The sequence below is a fragment of the Nannospalax galili genome, unplaced genomic scaffold, assembly GCF_000622305.1.
Source record: "Nannospalax galili isolate Female #2095 unplaced genomic scaffold, S.galili_v1.0 scaffold507, whole genome shotgun sequence".
NCBI classification, from domain to species: domain Eukaryota; kingdom Metazoa; phylum Chordata; class Mammalia; order Rodentia; family Spalacidae; genus Nannospalax; species Nannospalax galili.
This window is the reverse complement of record NW_008356261.1, coordinates 979,750-1,000,270: the sequence shown is the minus strand read 5'-3', so window position 1 is coordinate 1,000,270 and position 20,521 is coordinate 979,750. Positions and strand designations below refer to the sequence as shown.

The 20,521-nt window shown below is 49.1% G+C and overlaps 1 protein-coding gene across 2 annotated transcripts in view; it reads right to left on the bottom strand.

The window, feature by feature from the left end:
* The window catches only part of Ap2a2 (adaptor related protein complex 2 subunit alpha 2), a 71,623-nt gene extending 58,031 nt beyond the window's left edge, over positions 1–13,592 (bottom strand). For both annotated transcript variants that reach the window (XM_008854434.3, XM_008854435.3), the window contains exon 1: positions 13,377–13,592. In XM_008854434.3, the coding sequence (XP_008852656.1) occupies positions 13,377–13,443 (67 nt within the window). In that variant the 5' untranslated portion in view covers positions 13,444–13,592. The remainder of the gene's footprint in view (positions 1–13,376) is intronic.
* Between the last annotated feature and the right edge of the window lie 6,929 nt (positions 13,593–20,521).

The window sequence follows — 20,521 nt, the reverse complement described above, 5'->3', positions numbered from 1 at the left end:
GACTAAGAGCTGGGCATGGTGATATACATCTGTAATTCCAGAGGCAGGAAAATCAGGAGTTCAAGTCCAGCCTTCACCTCAAATAGGTTGGAGACCTGCCTAACCTATAAGACTCTGTCTCAAAAAGTAGTGTGAAATTAGCCCCAGGCCCAAGGCTACTCATACTCAGGCCTTTCCATGTCAGACCAAAATGTCCCCAAAGCTCTACAGAATTTATAGACAAGAGGATTCAGCACCCAAAGGTGGAACTCACAATGTCTAGATCCCAAGAAAATGCCACCTGGCAGGCAAAGGAACAAAAACAGAACATATAATTAGCAAGGAAGTCAAAAGATAGACTGGGAAAGAAGGTAGGGAGGGGCAGTACAGGGCTGTTCAGAAGGCCAGACTGACCTTCAGGGGAGTGCAGCACACCTGTGAGGTCAGCAGGTCAATCACAGGGAAGGCAGGGATGTATCAAAGAGACCATGAAAGGGGGGCGGGGGGGGGGTCACAGGATCTGACGAGCAGCACCTGAGGTTTGGGACGCATCCAAGTGGAGCAGCAGACATCAAAGAGACTGGGGCACAGGGTCTGACCAGCAGCACCTGAGGTTTGGAAGCAGGTAGACACAGAAAAAATAAAATAGGTGAAGAGACAACGGCTGCATGTTCCAAATTTGGCGAAGCTACAGCTACAATTTGAATCTGGAATGTCCCCCAAAGTCCGCGTGTTAAAGGCCTATTCCCAGCGTGGTACTACTGGGAGGTCGCGGTGGAAGGGATCTGTAGGGGTAGGGAGCAGGAAGGTCTTCAGCTCACGGAGCTTGTGCTCTAAGGGGACTGTGGGCCCCATTCTCTTCTGCCTGTCTTTCACTTCCTGGTGCTTAGCTGAGTGATTGAGTTCCACCATGATGTCCTGCCCCATCACAGGCCCACAAGCAGCAGCGCTAACCACTCACAGACCAAAACCTCCCCCACCATGAGAGAAAAGTCTACTTCTTCTCTCTATAAGTTATCTCATCTATTTGTTAGGCAGATTTCAGAAGTATAAACTCATTGGTCTCAGAAACTCAAATCCCAAAAAGAAACATGAACATCAAATTGCCCAAAACCAGAAACCAAGCCAGAGAGACACCTCACAGAGGAGCAACCAAGGTGACAGCAGATGCCTAGGTATCTGGGGTGGGATACACCAGCTCGGCAGACTCACCCACCAGCAAAGATAGGGCTATGTCACACCAGGTACCTGGAAATGGCCTTCCTGATGTGTTATTCATGGTGGAAGGTGACAGGGCAGGATACTGACATGGTAGACAGTCACAGGGCAGATGGTGTCATGGTAGGAGGCCAGGGGCAGGAGAGTGGAGACAGAAACAGGGGCTGGACTCCTCTTTCCTATTGTAACCTGCTCCTGTAATAGTAGCACTGATCCCATTGGTACCTGAACCACTGGGGACCACGTTTCAGCATGTCCACATGAGTTTGGTGGACAGAGACTCCAGGTGTCTCTCAGCTCCTGGCTCCTGCCCTTAACCTCAGCATTGAACCAGATGATCTCACTGAAAGACACAATTTGGACTGGATCACTCCTGTGCTCAAGCCTCACCAAATTTCAAGGCCAAGCTCTGCTCCACTTGGGCCTCTCAGGCCTCAGCTCCTGCTCACCCGACTCCTCCTCATACCCAGCGCTCTGCCCAACTCCTCACATCGCCCCAAGGAGCTCTTCTGATGTTCCACAGCTTAGCCACGTCTCTCTCAAATGAAATTTGTCTTCTCCAGGGTACTGACACTGGCTACCACAGAGACCATCACTCACTCTGTTCCTCCGCCTACTTTATTCTTCTCCATGACAGGACAGAGTGTGTGTGTGTGTGTGTGTGTGTGTGTGTGTGTGTGTGTCCCCGTCCGTCCGTCTGTCTTCATAAGAATTTAACTTCTGAAGGTAGAAGTGGTTTTGTCCATCTGGCTAATCCCTGGCTTACCAAGTGTCTATAATGCCTGTCAGAACAGGTATACAATAGACTTGTCAAATACATGAATAAACAGTACAGTTATGTTTTAAAAATCTATAATCTTGAAAGATAAACTTTGAAATGCACAGTCTTCACTGGTGGATTGTATCCAAACCATAGCAAACAAGCCAAGTACAGTAGCACTCCTGCAATTCCAGCACTCAGGAGGCTGAGGCAGGAGGATCAAGATCAAGGATAGACCTTCCTTTGTTTTGTTTCTTTAAAAAGGCCTGAAGGTGTGGCTCAAGGGTAGGACACTTCCCTAGAATCCTTGGGGGTGGGGGGGGTGAGACCTGATGACAGCTACACACATTCACCCCTCAGCTCCCTCCAGCCACATTCTCACCTCTAGGAGGGAGAAGCTTGCTTGTGTAAGGACAACTCAAGCTGTAGTTAAGGCAGGAAAAGCTTAGAATAGAGGACTGAGCAAAAGATACAAGTTAAAATTACTCCCTCAGCCAACAGAATGGAACACTGGTTCTCCCAGCTCCACCAGAGCTGAAGCAGGAGGACAGCTGAACCCAGGAACCGGAGGCCAACCGAGGCAACAAAGCCACCCTCATCCCTACCCTAAAAAAGTTAATAGGGGCTGGAGAGATGGCTCAGTGCTTAAGAGCATTGACTGCTCTTGCAGAGGACCCAGGTTCGATTCCCAGCACCTACATAGTGGCTGCGAACCATCCTTAACTCCAGTTCCAAGGGAATCCGAAGCCCTCTTCTGACCTCCAAGGCATTGCACAACACGGGTGGCACTCACATACATGTAGGCAATACACTCATACACATAAAATAAAAATAATAAATAAAAATTTTTTGGACTTTTTGAGACAGGGTCTCCCTGTAGAATAAAATATCTTTAAAAAAAAAAAAAACACAGTTAAAGCCGGGTGTAGTGGCGCATGCCTTTAATAACCCAGCACTCGGGAAGCAGAGGCAAGAGGATCTCTGTGAGTTCAAGGCCAGCCTGGTCTACATAGTGAGTTCCAGGACAGCTGGGGCTACAGGGAGACCCTGTCTCAAACAGACCAACAGTTAATAGTGCTGAGGAATTCTTCAGGGAGGAAAAACCTACTGACCATTCCTTATAGATGAACTGACATACACAAGAGTGTGCAGTGTTAACCAACTTGGAACTGATCAGAGACTTTCCAATTTTTTCAGGCACAATGAGATTCAAAGCAAGGCTCTGATCTGCTGGTGCTCTACACAACAACTACCCCTGTCCGTCCGTGTCCACCCCCCTTGCCAAAAAATGTTACTGAACTGATTTTTTTTCTTTTCCTTTCCTTTCATTTTGTTGAGACAACAGTTTCTAGTCCCAGCTGGCCTCAAATTTGCTATGTAGCTGGAGGGTGGCCTTGCACTCCTGACCCTCCTACCTCCACTTCCCAAGTGCTGGTATTACTGGCCTGTACCACATTGCTGGGCTTCTGAACTCTATTTTTAACCACAATCAACGCAAACCAGAAATGTTCAGAAATACTCATCTATATGTTTTCATCATTATAAAAGACTACCACCATCAATCTAGTGCTTTTTAACCAGTATCATTAATGCAGACTGGCTTCCAACTACTTCACAGAAGGAAGTGCAGTCTGCCCTGCAGCAGCCTGAAGCCCAGAGAGCTTCAGCTGCGAGGTCTCAGCCCACCCACCCTGCCACAGTCAGAAGGCACTCCACAACTTCACCAGAAGGCAATGCAATGTGAATCTGGCCTCTGCACCTTTCAACCATTCTGTGGACAGACCAACCTTGGGGTCAGCAACAGGAAAGGCAAATGTGAGCAGTGTAAATGCAGAGCCTCCCAATCCAAGTTCCAGGATTTCCCACACCATGCAGAAGACAGGCACTCACCCAGGCTTTGATGGCCAAGCGAGCTGCAATGACAAGAGCACCCAACAGCAGTGTGGCCTCCACAGTAGGACCCCCTCTTCTGGGCACAGAGCTGTTACTGCTCTCTGAAAACCCCAGAGTGTCCCCAGCATCCAGCTCTGCACCCTGAGCACCTCCCACAGAAGCCCTTCTGACACCCTGTTCCCACCTCCAATCCCTACCCCAGCTCCTCTCCACCAACAACGCTAAAGGAAAAGAACGAGGCTGTGGAGAAGCTGCAGGGCCAGTGGCCACACACTCACACCAAGCTCACACAGCATCTCCACACAGCTCCCTGAAGGGCTGCAGCGCTGGCATGGGACTTCACACTCCACCCTCTCCTTGATCTCCCAGCTCCAGTCCCTAGGGCACTATTTCAGAGTGGAGCTGCTTTTTGACTCACACACCAGCTATTTTGTGCATCTTGCTCAGGCCTTACCATGCCACGTTCAGTCCAGGGCCAACTGGGCCCTGAAGCCTGACCCCTACCTCTGCACAGGAGCACCTAGTTGATCTGGACACCCAGAATAAACTACACACTCAGCACTATCTTCAGGACATTTTAGCCTTGCTGACCTCCATCTGCATCAAAGCCAGGAAGGCTTAGAGAAAGGTAAACGCCTGTGCATTTCTGTAATCTGAGGTAAAGCACCATATGACCTCATAGAAACCATCCATTTGGTTTTGCTCCTTTGGTTGGGTTTGGGTTTAATGCTGTGGCTGCTGCGTTGAAACAGGGTCTCCCTCTGTAGCCCAGGCCAGCCTGGAATTCCTGATCCTGCTTCAGCCTCATATTGCTGGGGTTACAGGTGTGTACAACACCCAACTGTTCATCTGTGATTTTTAATATGTTTTTATTGTTTTTATTTTATGTGTATGCATGTATTGCCTGCATGTATATGAGTACACCCATGTCGTGCAATAAGGAGGTCAGACGAGGGCTTCAGATTCCCCTGGAACTGGAGTTAAGGATGGGTCATAACCGCCATGTGGGTGCTGGGAATCGAGCCCGGGTCCTCTGAAGAGCAGTCAGTGCTCTTAACCGCTGAGCCGTCTCTCCAGCCCCTAATTTTTTTTTTTTTTAATTATGGGCTGGAGAGATGGCTCAGGGGTTAAGAGCACTGAATGCTCTTGCAGAAGACCCAGGTTTGATTACCAGCACCCACATGGTGGCTAACATCCGTAACTTCAGTTCCAGGGGAATCTGACGCTTTCTTCTGACCTCCTCAGGCCTGCACGACACAGGTGCACTTACATTCATGCAGGCAATACACTCATACACGTAACAAAGAAAAGAAAATATATTTTTAATTACATTTAGCTATTTATTTTGGGCTGTGTGTGTATGCATACATATATGTGGCCCCACACATGCTATAAAGTGTACATGGAGGTTAGAGGGAGTTGGTTCTCTCCTTCCACCATGTAGGTCCCAGGAATCAGTCATCAGTCTTGGCAGCAAGCACTTTTACCTGGTGAGGCATCTCATCAGCCCAAGCCCAGTATGTTTGTCAACCAAATTTACCACAGATTTTTAAAAACACTTCCACTTTTAGAAGCTTATAAATTCCAAAATTGGAGCTTGGGAGTTGGTCTCGTGCTCAGGACTAACAAACAGGTGAGATCCCAGAGCTTAGGCCCGCCCCTCCCGCCCAGGAGCTCACCACTGCTCCCGGCTCAACTAGAGCAAAATCCGCTCAAAATGCTGTTCCCACAGCAGACCCTCATCTGCCCTTCTAGGCTGACTCATCCTTTTTTAAGAGCCAAGGAAATGCCATTCAACTCTACAGAGACGGCCTTCCAAGAACCCTGATGCACGCTGCATGCCAAAGCAGCAGAGAAGCTGTGGAAGAGGGAAGAGAGGTACCGGGCTCGGTGCCTCACACCTGCAACCCCAGCACCTGGGAGACCAGTCTGGATTACAGGGTTAGTTGAGCCCAGTCTGAGATACATAGCAAAACCCTGTCTCAAACCACCACATCCTGCCCGCCCCGCTGCCAGGGGAGAGGGGAGGCAGAAAGGGACAGAAACAGAAGAGCCACTGGCTAGGTACCAGCTGGGATATACCACCAAGCAATGGGAAGGCCACCAGTCACAAAAGAAACAGCGACCCACCCTTTGGAGGAGGGGGTGGGGAAAGAGCATGTGGGCATTTCCAGGAAGCCACAACACAGCAGCACAGGAGCCCGGCTGGAGCGGAGGCTTCCTTCCTCACCCCTCTGGTTTCTAAGGAATATGAATTATGAGGAAGATTGCAAAAGAAAATGTGCGTGAAGAGCATTCTTTTGAAACAGTCAGCGCTTTTCAAATGGACAGTCGGGAAAGACAAAATGAACTTCACAGACTTTTAACTTTGAAGGCTCTTTTTAAAAATTCATCAAAAACCGAGGCATGGTGGCACATCTGTCCTCCCAGCAGCAGGGAAGGAGGACCACCACAAGTCCAACACCAGTCTGGGCTACCTAGCAAGACCTTGTTTCCAAATCAATTAATCAATTAACCAATTTGTGTGCCAAGCGTGGTGGAGCAGGACTTTAATCCCAGCACTCAGGAGGCAGAGGCAGGTGGATCCCTGTGAGTTCAAGGCCAGCCTGGTCTACATAGTGAGTTCCAGGACAGCTGGGGCTACAGGGAGACCCTGTCTCAAAACAGACCAAAAAATAAATAAATAAAAATTAATCAACTTGTCAAGTGTAATAGTTCACACCTATAACCCAAACACTCAGGAGCTCAGAAAGAGGGTCTACTGTGAGTTTGAGGTCAGCCTGGGCTACATACACTGTGAGACCCTGTCTCACAAAACTAAAAATAAAAAAAGTAAATGAGCTGAGCCTGCTGGTGCACACCTATAATCCCAACACTTGAGAGGCAGAGGCAGGCAGATCTCTGAGACAGAGACCAGTCTGGTTGACAGATCTGAGTTCTAGCCCAGCTGGGGCTACAAGGAGGCTCTTTTCAAGAAACAAAATACAAAAACAAAAAACAAGATTTATTTTATTTTTTGAGACAGGGTCTCCTTGTGGCCTCAACTGGAATGGAACTTGTTATGCAGACCAAGCTGGCCTCAATCTCACAGAGATCCGCCTGCCTCTGCCTCCCGAGTGCTGGGATTAAAGGTACACATCTGGCAATGAAATAAATCTTTAAAAAAATTAAAACCAGCCAGGTATGGTGGCTCACACCTTTAAACCCAGAGGCAGAGGCAGGCAGATCTCTGTGAGTTCAAGGCCAGCCTGGTCCACATACTGAGATCCAGACCAGCTGGGGCTACAGGGAGACCCTGTCTCAAAAAGACCAAAAAAAAAAAGACCAAATTAAATAAAATATATATATAAAAAAATTATTCAACAACAAAGTCTAATTCTGTCCTTACCACTACGCTGGAAAAATCAAGCACCAATTTTATGTTTAATGTTTATACTGAAGTTTAAGCAGAATTTGGATTTTTATGTTCCATTTCTCCATGTCCAATTTATGACTAATAACAACCGGGACTCTATGAACAAACAAATGTTTTAAACTTTAGTCACACTAACGTACAAGTCAAAGGGACATCCCACGCCAGCAGACAACAGGAATGAAGACATCGGACCCTAACTCTGCAAGCCGCACCCTTCTCTCAGAAAGGGTGGGGAGGCAACCCAACCACCCTCCTGTCTCCCTTGAGCTCCTAGAGACTAAGCATGAGATGCCCCAGCACAGTGGAAGTCTCTAGATTCGCCTCCAAGTCCCAGTCCCCACTCCCCGACCCACACACACACAGGGATAAATGGCAATTTTTGCCATTTCCTGACCGTGGCAACATGGCTGATCTCACGAGGCCCTGTTGCCTCCCTCCTCCTGCTGTAGTCCTGCTCGTTCCGCAGTCAGTTCTCAGAAAACAACACGTTCAGCAGTGTTACAGAACTTGTGATGAGCTCATGCGCAGAAAACCACGGTGAAAAACTAGTGGAAAAGGTGGAAAGGGCACTGAACACACTGAACCCAGGAGCCTCAGGTCAGCAGCAAGCACACTGTACAGTCTCTTGTCTATACTGGTGGCCCAGGACTAACAGTTAACTGTGCTCACTGACACTGCCCAGTATCAAGAGAGGCTCAAACCACATATAGTTACAGGCTATAGAGATGGCTCAGCAGCGAAGAGCACTGGCTGCTCTTGCAGAGGACCCAGGTTCAGTTCCCAGCACTCACATGGCAGTTCACAAGCATCTGTAACTAGTTCCAGCGAATCCAAATCACACACGTGGCATCAGGCATCCAGTGGCATCAGGCATGCATGTGGTTGGTACACATACACACATGCAGGCAAAACATCCATACACGTAAAATAAAAACAAATTTTTAAAAATTATCAGAGTTAGCCTGGCCCTTTATTTAAAAATTAAAGGCATGGTGGCTCACGCCTTTAATCCCAGCACTTGGGAGGCTGAGACAGGCAGATCTCTGTGAGTTCGAGGCCAGCCTGGTCTACATAGCAAGTTCCAGGTCAGCTGGGGCTACAGGGAGACCCTGTCTCAAAAATGACCAAAAAACTAAAATAAAATTACCAGAGTTAGCCCAGGAAGAAATCAAAATTCAAAGTCAGGTTTCCACTGACTGCATCACTTTCAGACAAATTAATAAGGTCAAAATCCCCATCAGGTCAAACCATCTTGGTCAGAGATCATCGGTCCCACATCACATTTGAAAGTATGTCAACAGCAGTGCACAAAGACATGTTTCACTAAGGCCGGGGATGTGGCTCGATGGCCATGTCCTTGCCTCACCTGAGGACATGCCAATTAAGTTATACTCAGCTCTCCATGGATAGCACTTGTGGAAAAGCAAACCAAAGTTTCAAAACGAGGGGCTGGAGAGACAGCTCAGCAGTTAACGAGCACTGGCTGTTCTTGCAGAGGACCCAGGGTCAGTTCCCAGCACCCACATGGTGACTAACAACTGTAACTCCAGTTCCAGGGGATCCGACACCCTCTTCTGTCCCCTGCAGGCACCGCACACATACATTCATGAAGGCAAAACATTCATACATATAGAATATAACTAAACTTTTTTAAAGTTCCAAAATGACCAAATAATATTTTTTTTTTTTTTTGGTATTTTTGAGACAGGGTCTCCCTGTAGCCCTGGCTGGCCTAGAGCTCACTATGTAGACCAGGCTGCCCTTGAACTCACAGAGATTCAGCTGCCTCTGCTGCCCAAGTGCTGGGACTACATGAGTGCCCACTATGCCCAGCCCCAAACAGTAAATTTTAACAATTACCCCCCCTCACTGTCATTAGGGTTCCTTGGAATCCTTCCCTTGAATATAACACCATCAACACAACAGGCTGTGTGGTTCTCAGGGCTGTACAGAATGAAAAAGCCAATCTCCAAAGATCACACGTTGTACAACTTCATTATGTGACATCCTTGAAATCACAAAATTATAGTGCTGGACAGCTGATTAAGGCTGCCACGGTGGGGGCAGGGGGTATGGTCATGAAGACTGATGCCAGGGAGGTTTGTAGTGATGGAGCACAGAGCAGTTAGTTATCTTAAAGTAGTGAGAGTCACAAAGCCACACAAACTAGAACCCCACACACTCACATCCACGAGTACAGGTAAAAGTACTGAAATCCTGGAGCTGAGGTATAGGTCAGTGGTGACCGCACCAGGGTTAGTCAGTCCCTAGTGGGGGGGTGAAATCTAAATAGCCCAGTGGTCTGTACCAATGTCACTTTCCCCATATTGAAAATACCCTATAGTTATGCAAGATGGCCACATCAGGAAAGGTGGGGTGAAGGCTGCCAGGGACCTCCCTGTTAATTTCTTCACCACTTCCTGTGAATCTATAATTATTTCAAAACAAAAAATTATTTTAAAACTTGGACTAGGGGCTGGAGGGATGGCTCAGCGGTTAAGAACACTGACTGTTCTGGCAGAAGACCGAGGTTTGAATCCCAGCACCCACATGGCAGCTAACAACTGTCTGTAACTCCAGTCCCAGGGGATCTGACAGCCTCTTCTGTCCTCTGTGGGCACTGCATGACACGGGTGCACTTACCTATATGCAGGCAATACATGCACACACATAAAATAAAAATAATAAAATTAAAAAAAAAACTTGGACTAAAAAAGACTAGAATATTTCTTATATTTATCAATCTGGGGTAGAAGGCACATGTCATAGGAAAATCTGTGGGAGGCAGTTAAGTTCCAGGGTTCAAGCCCAGGTCTCATAAGGCTTGGCAGCAAACACCCCCATCTGAGTCATGCTGCCGACCCAAGAACTAGAATTTTTACATGACAACTTAAAAAGAGAGAAATGGGCTGCAGAGACGGCTCAGCAGTTAAGTGCACCTGCTGGTCTTACAAATGATCCAGGTTTGGTTCCCAGCACCCACCAACCATGCTGGGCATAACTCCAGCTCCAGGGGATCTGAAACCCCCTTCTGGCTTCCTGAAGAGGTGTGCAGACAGTGAAGCAGGCGACAGACACAAATACATTGAAAAAATAAAATTTTTAAAGGAGAGAGAAACAGAGGCAGGTTCTTCCTCCTACACGCTGAACTCCCAGGAGCAAATTCACAGGACCTGGCTGAAGTTGATCAGGAGGAATCAGGTTAATTTTATGAGACTAAATCCGTCTCTTACCTGAGCTGCAAAGCTACAGATCTAAGTATGACACAGATACCGTTTCAATCGGGAGCATGCTGGTAGCTGCCTGGGCTTAAGAGGGTGAACTAGTCACCCAAGTGCAAAGTGAGCCTCTCGGCACACACATCCCTCCTTCCCCCTCCCTCAAGCACTGGGCTTACAGGGTAAAGGGTGCTGCTGAGGCAGAGCAGAAAAAGACTTCGCTGACACCAGCTCACAAGCGACCCTTGACACTGAGGTTCAGTCCCCAGTGGATTCCAGTCATGGAGCTGGTAGCAGAGCTGGGTCCACCACCTTGGCAGCTAGCGTGGGGCCCTCTCTCCACTGAGCCTGAATTCTGCAACACTCACTTCTCATCACCAGAGAACAGTAAGCACAAACTCCACTAGGCAGTGAACCGGAAGGCAGTGACCCTCTCCCATGGTACAGGATCAAGTTCACATCAGCTCTGATCCCCAGCTCCTTACCAAGGGCTTCTGTGGCCTGCTTGGAGCTGACAAGTCACAAGGCATGTGTTGTGTGTCAGATGCTTTGAGGGGCCAAACACACAGGGCCCTTCCAGTACAGGGGATACACACACCAAAGCAAAGGACAACACCACAACTGCTCCCTAGAAGAGGGTCACGGCAGGACCTGACGGACGGAGAGGGAAGATGCTTCCAAGAGAGAGGGCAGAGTTACACAGAGACCTGGCTCCCAGAGAGGCCCAGATGCCCCCTCTTCCAATAACTCCTCTGGGATGGTCTTGTGCACTGTCTACACCTTGAGGGCTCACATTACCACTGGTACAACCGAGGTACCTGGTGCAGCCAAACATCCTCCAAGACACAAGACAGTCCCCCCAATGTCATGTCGATCATCCCCCAAGATCAGCTGTGCCAAGGTCGGGAAGGCTTATCTTCTGATCAGTCAGTATTTACCAAGCTCTCACCATGTGGCCCCTCTGGTCAAATGCAGGACACACATCTAACAAGTAGTGACCGGTGGTGTGAGAAGATGGCTTTCGCTCGCAATATCCTCCTTAAGTGGTACCCTCTCAGAAAACAGGATGGGGCCATCAAGATGACTCAGTGCTTGCTGCCAAGCCTGAGGAACCCACACGGTGGAAGTAGAGTTCTAACAAGAGGTGTCCTCTGAGAGACAGACAGACAGACACACATTCTCCACAGCCACCCACAGCTGCTAACCACTTCATCCCACTGCACAAAATGCAAGACTCTGAATGCTGCTGTCTGGAAATTTTGGTAATCTCTATCCCAAGGATGCATGTGTCTCTGCAGAGCCGGGAGACACAGAAGTCTCCAATTTTCCAGAGTCCTGCTCTGGATGGGACAAGCTGGGCTGCTTCAGCCAGCCTTGGTGGACAGACAGTATAAAAAGGGTTATTACCGGGCTGGAGAGACGGCTCAGCGGTTAAGAGCACTGACTGCTCTTGCAGAGGACCCGGGTTCGATTCCCAGCACCGACATGGTGGCTGCGAACCATCCTTAACTCCAGTTCCAGGGGGATCCGAAGCCCTCTTCTGACCTCCACAGCATTGCACAACACGGGTGTACTCACATGCAGGCAATGCACTTACACACAAAATAAAAATAATAAAGTATTGAAAGAAAAAAAGAGTACTGACTGCTCTTACAGAGGACCCAGGTTCGATTTCCAGCACCCACATAGCGGCTACGAACTGTCCTTAACTCCAGTTCCAGGGGAATCTGAAGCCCTCTTCTGACCTCTGCGGCAATGCACAACATGGGTGCACTCACATACATGCGGGCAATACATTCATACACATAAAATAAAATAAAAATTTTTTTAAATTAAAAACAAGGGTTATTTAGCAAGACAGTACAGGGTAAAAGTCCTCAAGACATACATACATTCATCTCTAAAGTAACAAGGATAACACAGCCAGCTATTACCTGCAAACGAGGAAAAGGCGAACAAGGGACCTGGAAAATGGCTCGTCTTCCCTTAAATACGTAGATGGCTGATTAACCCTCAGAGGTTTCCCTACGCCGAAGTCATGGCACCCCGCCCCCGCCTGACCCTTAACCTTCCTGACCCAGTTCACTCAGGGTGGCTTTCTTCCCCACTCTGGTGACTCTGGCTGGAGGGCTGCTCTGGGGAGACTCGGGGGCTGCTTCCAGCGTCCACATTCGACTGCTACCATTCCCTGGGGGAATGAGTCACTTTAATCGCGGCGGGTGAGATCTAATCAGCGCCCAACTCGAAGCCAGAACCTGGTCACAGTCCCTCTGGCCTGGATGCACCGCGTCCGGATTCCCCACCCAAAGAGAAAATCCACGCTGTTTTGGAAAAGACTGGGTTAAAGGCTCCGTGCTCCATTACTAGAAAGACCGAGATGACATCATGCTGGGGAGGGGCGTTTTGGGCCGGAAGCCCCTAGACGGTGCTACAAACCCACAGAAAGCCCCCCCCGCATTCCCATCGCCACCTCTAGACCACAGACATCCCCACGCCCCGCACTCGGCCTCAGCACCCACATGCAATCCCCAGCCTCCTAGCCCCAGCCGTGCATCCACTCCACTCCACAAGGCTTTGCACCCCCAGACCTGCCCGCACCCCTGCTCCCACCCCCACTGCCAGATCTGCAGCCCCCAGCGCCAGCCCCGCTCTCCACCCCGCAATCACATCTGCGCGCAGGGACCCAGCCTGGGCCCCCCGCAGCCCGCAACCACTCACCCCAGTTTTTTTTTCCCTCGCCGCCCCAGCCCCCCCCGCCGCCCCAGCCGGGATCTGCACCCCGCGTCCTAGCCCTAGCGGCAAGGTCTGCACCCTCCAGGCAGCACCCCCACGCCCCGGCCCGCACCTGTGCCCCCCCCGGCCGCGCCCCCGCCCAGGCCCGCCCGCCACTCACAGTTGCGGATGTCAGAGATGAAGACCGCCAGGCCCCGCATCCCGTCCCCCTTGGACACGGCCGGCATCTTGGCGCCCCGGGAGCGGCCTGGGCAGCGGGCGGAGCAGTGCGGACGCGGGCGTCAAGGCGCGGAGCCTGAAGCGCGGAACCGCCTCGCCGCAGCCGCCTCGGGCCCCGAGCGCCGCTCTCTGGCCCGCGCACGCGCGCACGCACGACGCACGTCTGATGAGGGGGGCGGGGCGAGTCGACGTGCGCGTGCTCGCGGTGCCGAGGGGGCGTGGCGCGGGGGGGTGCCGGAGAGGACGGACCGTGAAGGTGCTGTCGGGGCCGCGGGTTCGCGTCCGGACTGCCCCTGGCGAGGGCATGGGGCGGGCGGCGAGATGCCCCGCCTCCTGTTATCGCCGCGTGCAGTGAGCGCGGAGGCCCGGGGCGGATGTCACTGCGAAGGGTGGGTCCGCGCCAGGCGTAGCAGATCCGCCCTAGATCGCACTCCTCGGGCAGACCTGGCTTCCCCAGGACCTGATTAGGTCCACCTGGCTCCACCAGGTCCACCTGGCTTAACCAGGGCTTGGACTAGCCTCGTCCCACATTGAGGGAGGGAAGGACCTCCCTCACCAGGCAACAAGGGTTGGGGGCGGGCTGAAGGCGCCTGCAAGCCTCTGGGCTGGGGCGAAAGGATTTGCTGCTCCTGGTCCCCGTTTCCTTTACAAATGGGAAAACTACAGCCAGAAGAGAGACTGGCCGCCCTTGCCGAGGTGACTGCTGCCTGGAGTCTGCCTCAGTACCCAGTCAGGACCTTTGGCCTCTTGCGTCTGTTCTCCGTTCCCCTTAACTACCAGGTGGAAGCATAGGACCCGCTGAGCAGAGGGTTTGGCTGGGTCTGACACACACACCACCCCACCCACCCCCGGGGACAACGGAGAGCGGATGGTCCTTCCCCAGCGTGATGGTTTTGAGGAGGAATTATTCAGGTCTAGTACCTGGAACTCGCTCAGACCCACCAGCCAGACCTTTGCCCCTACTGGTGCTCACTTCCACAGTCTGGGTGAGAAAGTAGGCCTGGGTGGAGCTTAATCAGGAGGAAAAGACAGGACCCGCCCATCAAGCAGGCACACCCCACTGAGGCCTCAGGACTAGTGGAAGAGACTAAGGGCAGGATAAACTCAATCTCTGGCAAGGCTGCTGAGGTCACCACCTTCTAAGAGGCAAAGAGCCAGCACTGCAGAATAAACGTGCGGCAGCCACCTCCTGGCAGAGGAAGGGGCCAGCAGTGTTTATCCTCCAGCTTCTCCCCCATCAAAAGGATGCTTGTGGGCAGTCATATGAAGTGTGCTGGGCAGGCAGCAGTAGGAACCCAGTGTGGATGCCCCAACCCAGAGAAGGCTGCAGGACATTCTCAGATGCCTATGGGACTGACTCAGACTCCCACAGTCATCCTGTCTATGATAATTAATCCTTTTTTGAGAGTTATTACATTTTTATTTATTGAGGAGGGCACACATGTGGAAGTCAGTGGACAACTTGTAGGAGTCGGTTCTCTCCTTCCATCATGAGGGTCCCCGGGATCAGACTCAGGTCGTCACTCTTGGCAGCAAGTGCCTCGGAAACTAGGAAAGTAACACTGTCACACAAGTGTGCCACAGAAGGCCTGACAGGTGACTGTGGGAAAAGACTCCATCTCCTGCAGCACCTTTGCTCTCCCAGACACACAAGCCCCCAGATCACAGCCTGGAGCCTGAGCACACTGTCCTCTCCAGCTAAAGTCACTCCTCACTGACCCCTTTATAGTGTGCAGTGCTTGGGAACAGTTCCTTTTCTTTCTCCCTTTTTTGTTGTGAGATTGGGGCCGGGGGGCAGTGTTATTTTTGAGACAGGGTATCATTATGTAGCCCTGGCTAGCCCAGAACTCACTGTGTAGACCAGGCTGGCCTCTAACTCACAGAGATCCACCTGCTTCTGCCTCCTAAGTGCCTGAATTAAAGGCATGAGCCACTATGCATGACCTTCTTTGTCTTTGTCGGAATGAGATATTTGTCACATTCTAGGCTCCCAGTCACCGTATTTTCCCCAAGGGTGGAAGCCTTCAGCTGAGGCTCCTGGGTGGTAAGAGCTGTCTCTGCAGGCTCCAGATACCCTTGTTATCATGGAGAGAGTCACAGTCTAGACATATTTTTAGACAAGGCATCCCAGACAGACAGCTCCTAGGGATTGCCTGACCTTGTCTGAGGTCCTGTGCTTACCAAGACCTCCTTACACCTCCTGTCAGTTTTACCAATAGCCCCAATTCTTTCTTATGATTTCTTCAGTGTGTTACACATAATAACCCTTAACAAAAAATAGGGGCTCACAGCCTAGTCCAGGCATTCCTGAGTCCTGAGCATATTCAAGGACAGGGATGTGGAAATCATCAGACCCAAGCTACCCCTGTGTGTAGATGATCCCCTGTGATCCAGGAGTGTCAAGCACCGTGGGAAGGCCAGGTCCTGCCTGGAAAGTGTCCCAAATGATGTACAGACCTGCAGGGGTTCAAGAACTCTAAAGTGCCTTGGAGTGTGGCTCAGAGATAGAACATTTTCTTTGTGTGAGACCCTGCACATAATCCTCAAGATCACAGAAAAATTAATTTAGCTGAGCGTGGTAACTCACACCTCATAATCCAGCTACTTAGGGTGCTAAAGTACGCAGAGTGAAGGTTTAAGACCAGCTGGGCAACTTAATGAGACTCCATCACAATATTTTTGAGACCGAGTCTCATGTAGCCCAGATTGGCTTCAAACTCACAATATAGCTGAGATTGGCCTTCATAATGGTTTTTCAAAGACTGGAAATGTAGCTTAATAGTACAGTGTTTGCCTAGTGTGGAGATGAGGCTGTACCCTGCTCTAAGCTACACTGTATTGTATGGAACAGGGGCTGTCAGGCTGTGCCTTTGCCCTGGGAGACAGTTTTGCAAGCAGCTTTTAGCTCCTTCCGAGAGCAAATGCTGAGGCAGAATGATTCATTTGTAGACAGAGACACCAGCACCTGGTCACCACCATGAGGCACAGACTCATAAATAACATTCTTAACAGTTAAAGGATGTCACCCATGAACTTATCAAAGTAAATCAGGAACATATGGGCACATTAAAATCATCTCAGATGGGGCCAGGTGTGGTGGCACACAACTTTAATCCCAGCACTCAGGAGGCAGAGGCAGACTGATCTCTGTCAGGCCAGCCTGGTCTACATAGTGAATTCCAGGCCAGCTGGGGTTACAAGGTCAGGCTGTATCAAAAAGACAAAAAAAAAAAAAAATACCCAAACCATCTCAGACGGCTCTATGGTTAACAGCACTGGCTACTCTCAAAGAGGACCTGGGTTGGGTTCCTAGCACCTACCTGGCAGCTCACAATCACCTGTAACTCCAGCTTTGGAGGATCTGATACCCTCTTATGGCCTCTACAGGCACCAGGCATGCACATGGTGTACATATATACATGCAGGTAAACAGGTAAACTCTCATATACATAAAAAATAAAAATAGGGGCTGGAGAGATAACTCAGTGGTTAAGAACACTGGTTGTTCTTGCAAAAGACCCGGGTTCGAATCCCAGCACCCACATGGCAGCTAACAACTGTCTGTAACTCCAGTTCCAGGGGATCCGACAGCCTCTTCTGACCTCCGCAGGCATTGCACGACATGCGTGCACTTACCTACATGCAGGCAATACATGCATACACATAAAATAAAAATAAGTATTTTTTAAAAATAAATAAAATAAATAAATTAAAATAAATCTTAAAAGTTGGGGGGTGGGGGCTGGAAAGGTAACCGAGCAGTTAAGAGCACGTTCTGTTTGTTTGTCCAGAGGACCAGAGTTTGGTTCCCAGCACCCACTTCAGGATGCTCACAGCCTTCTATACATCTAGCTGCAGAAGATCCAACAGTTTCTTCTGTCCTCTGTGGCCACCCACACACATGCACATATAGACAGGCACACAAACAAAAAAATAAAATGCCTTTAGTCCCAGTACTTGGAATGCAGAGGCAAGCAGATCTCTGAGAGTTCACGGCCAGCCTGGTCTGTATAGTGAGTTCCAGGCCAGTTGGGGCTACAGGGAGACCCTATCTCAAATGGCATAAATAAATAAATAAATAAATAAATAAAAATCTTTTTTTAAATCTCAGAAAATCCAGTCCTATGAATGCAATTAATACCCCAGATCAACAAAAGATGCAACCTCCCATCTGGATTACTTAAAAGAAGAGACATCTGGGACTGGAGAGATGGCTCAGCAATTAAGAGCACTGGCTGCTCCTGCAGAGGACCTGGGTTCAATTCCCAGCACCCACATGGCAGCTAACAACTGTCTGTAATTCCAGTTCCAGGGGATCCGACACCTTCTTCTGACTTGAGCAAATATTGCACGGTACAAATGCACTTACACACATGCAGGCAATACACTCATACATATTTAAAAAAATAAATAAGATCTTTTTTAACGTTTTGGTTGTTAGCCTTTAACAGCTGCGCTAGCCTTCCAGCCCAATATTTTTTAGAAAGAAGAAACTCTGGGGCTGGAGAAATGGCTCTGACTGCTCTTGTAGAGGACCTGAGTTCGATTCCCAGCACCAACATGGCGGCTATGAACTGTCCTTAACTGTATCTTACAGCTCCAAAGCTTTGCTCAGAGAGGTTACCTTAGGAGTGGCCAGGAAGGTTTAAGCATTGAAATCTGTGCGTTCCCTTCTGTGCACTAAATCTAGGAATTTCTGGCATCTTAACTGTGTTTTGACACCACTGATAAACAGGTATGGTGGGCTGCCTGAGTCAGACATATGTGTCTTTCCACAATTTTAGAATTTATTTAATAACAATAAATTCACAAATTATGTCAGGTTTTCTGCCTGTAATTTACATCTAGACCCAGTTTCTCTTGATTATGTGGCCATTGGCAATCACAGTTATTTTTGGTATCAATCTTTGATTTTTTTTTTTATTACGATAGGGTCTCACATAGTTCAGGCTGTCCTTCAACTTGCCATGTAGCAGAGATTGATGAACTGCCGGATTCTCCTGCCTCTACTCCAGTTCTGTGATTACAGGCATGCACTATTATGGCAGGTTTTTTTTTTTTGTCTTTTTGAGACAGGGTCTCCCTGTAGCCCCAGCTGTCCTGGAACTCACTATGTAGACCAGGCTGGCCTTGAACTCACAGAGATCCACCTGTCTCTGCCTCCCGAGTGCTGGGATCAAAGGCATGCGCCACCACGCCCGGCTCTATTATGCCAGTTTTAAGTGGTACTGATCATTGAATTCAGGACTTGGTACATGCTAGGCAAACATTTTATCAACTTAGCTATATACCCAGTCTTATTTTTTATTTTTCATATAAGTATTTAAATATTTTTATTTCATGTGTAATGAGTGTATTGCCTGCATGTATGTAAGTGCAACCATGTCGTGCAATGCCTGCAGAGGTCAGAAAAGGATGTCAGATCCCCTGGAACTGGAGTTAGGGATGGTTGTTAGCCACCATGTGGGTGTTGGAAATCAAACCCAGGTCCTCTTCAAGAGCAGTCAGTGCTCTTAACAGCTGAGCCATCTCTCTAGCCCTATATATATATATTTTATAGATAGGGTCTCATGATGTAGCCCTGGCTGTCCTGTAAGTCAATATGTAGACCTGGCTGGCCTCAAACTTGCAGAGACCTGTCTGTCTCTACGTCCTGCGTGCTGGGGTTAAAGGTGTGTGCCATTCCATTGGGCCTCAGGCTTCTTTTGTTGCAGTCTTAATTACTAATATTAACTCTTAGATCACACATTACATGTCACACAGCAACACACACACACATTCACATGTATATCTGTCTACAATGTTGGAACGATTATAGAATGGCTAAGAAAGAAGTAAAGGAATCTGGGTAGCACATGCCTGTAATCTCAGCATTTGGGAGCTGCAGGCAGGAAAATCCGGAGTTCAAGGTCATCCCTTGGCTCCATATTGAATTTTAACTAGTCTGGACCACAGGAGACTTTGTCACAAAAACAGAAACAAAAACAAAAACAAGCTGGCAGGTGGATCTCTGTGAGTTCTAGGCCAGCCTGGGCTATGAAATGAGACCCTATCTCAAACAAACAAACAAACAAACAAACAAACAAACAAACCATAAACCCCCAAACACAAAACCAAAACTAGAGACAAAAACAAACGTAGAACAAACAATCAAAAAAGTGGTTAGAGCCGGGCGTGGTGGCGCACGCCTGTAATCCCAGCACTCGGGAGGCAGAGGCAAGTGATCTCGGTGAGTTCAGGGCCAGCCTGGTCTACATAATGAGTTCCAGGACAGCTGGGGCTACAGGGAGACCCTGCTTCAAAAAAAAAGACCAACAAAAAAAAAAGTGATTTAAAAAAAATGTGGGTGTGATGGTTACAGCCTGTAATTCCAGCACTCAGGAGGCAGAGGCAGGTGAATCTCTATGAGTTAAAGGCCAGCCTGGTCTACATAGTGAGACACTGTCTCAAAAAAAAATGTTAAAAGACCTCAGGATTCAAAGAAAGATGAGTCGATAAGAAAGATGAGTTCAGATGAACGGTTGGACAGACTGCAATTTGAGTGGACAGTGTTGTACAGTAGGGCATCATGCTGAGCCAAAGCCTGGGGGACAGTACTGCTTTGCCTGCCCCTTAAGGTGCATACTGCATGGGATGGATGGTCAGATGACAGTGGGGCCTGTTGCTAACACCTTTGCTGCCATGGTAAGTCAGAGATGATTCCTCCTCCTCATCATCCTCCTCCTCCTCCTCCTCCTCCTCCTCTTCTTCTATTTTATTTATTTTTTATGTGTATGAGTATATTGCCCGCATGTATGTGAGTGCACCCATGTCATGCAATCCCACGGAAGTCAGAAGAGTGCTTGGGGACTGTCCTCTGGCAAAGGCCAATGCCTGCTTCCAAAGGAGAATGACCAAGATGACCACAGCCCAGGGAGCAGAACACCCTGCTGGCCTCAGAGTCTATGACATTTGTATTATATTTTATTCATTTTTATTTTGTTTGTATGAGATTTTTGCATATATATATATATATATATATGTGTGTGTGTATATATATGTGATAGAGTGTGTGAAATTGTGTGGGAGATAGTAAGGGGATGCTGA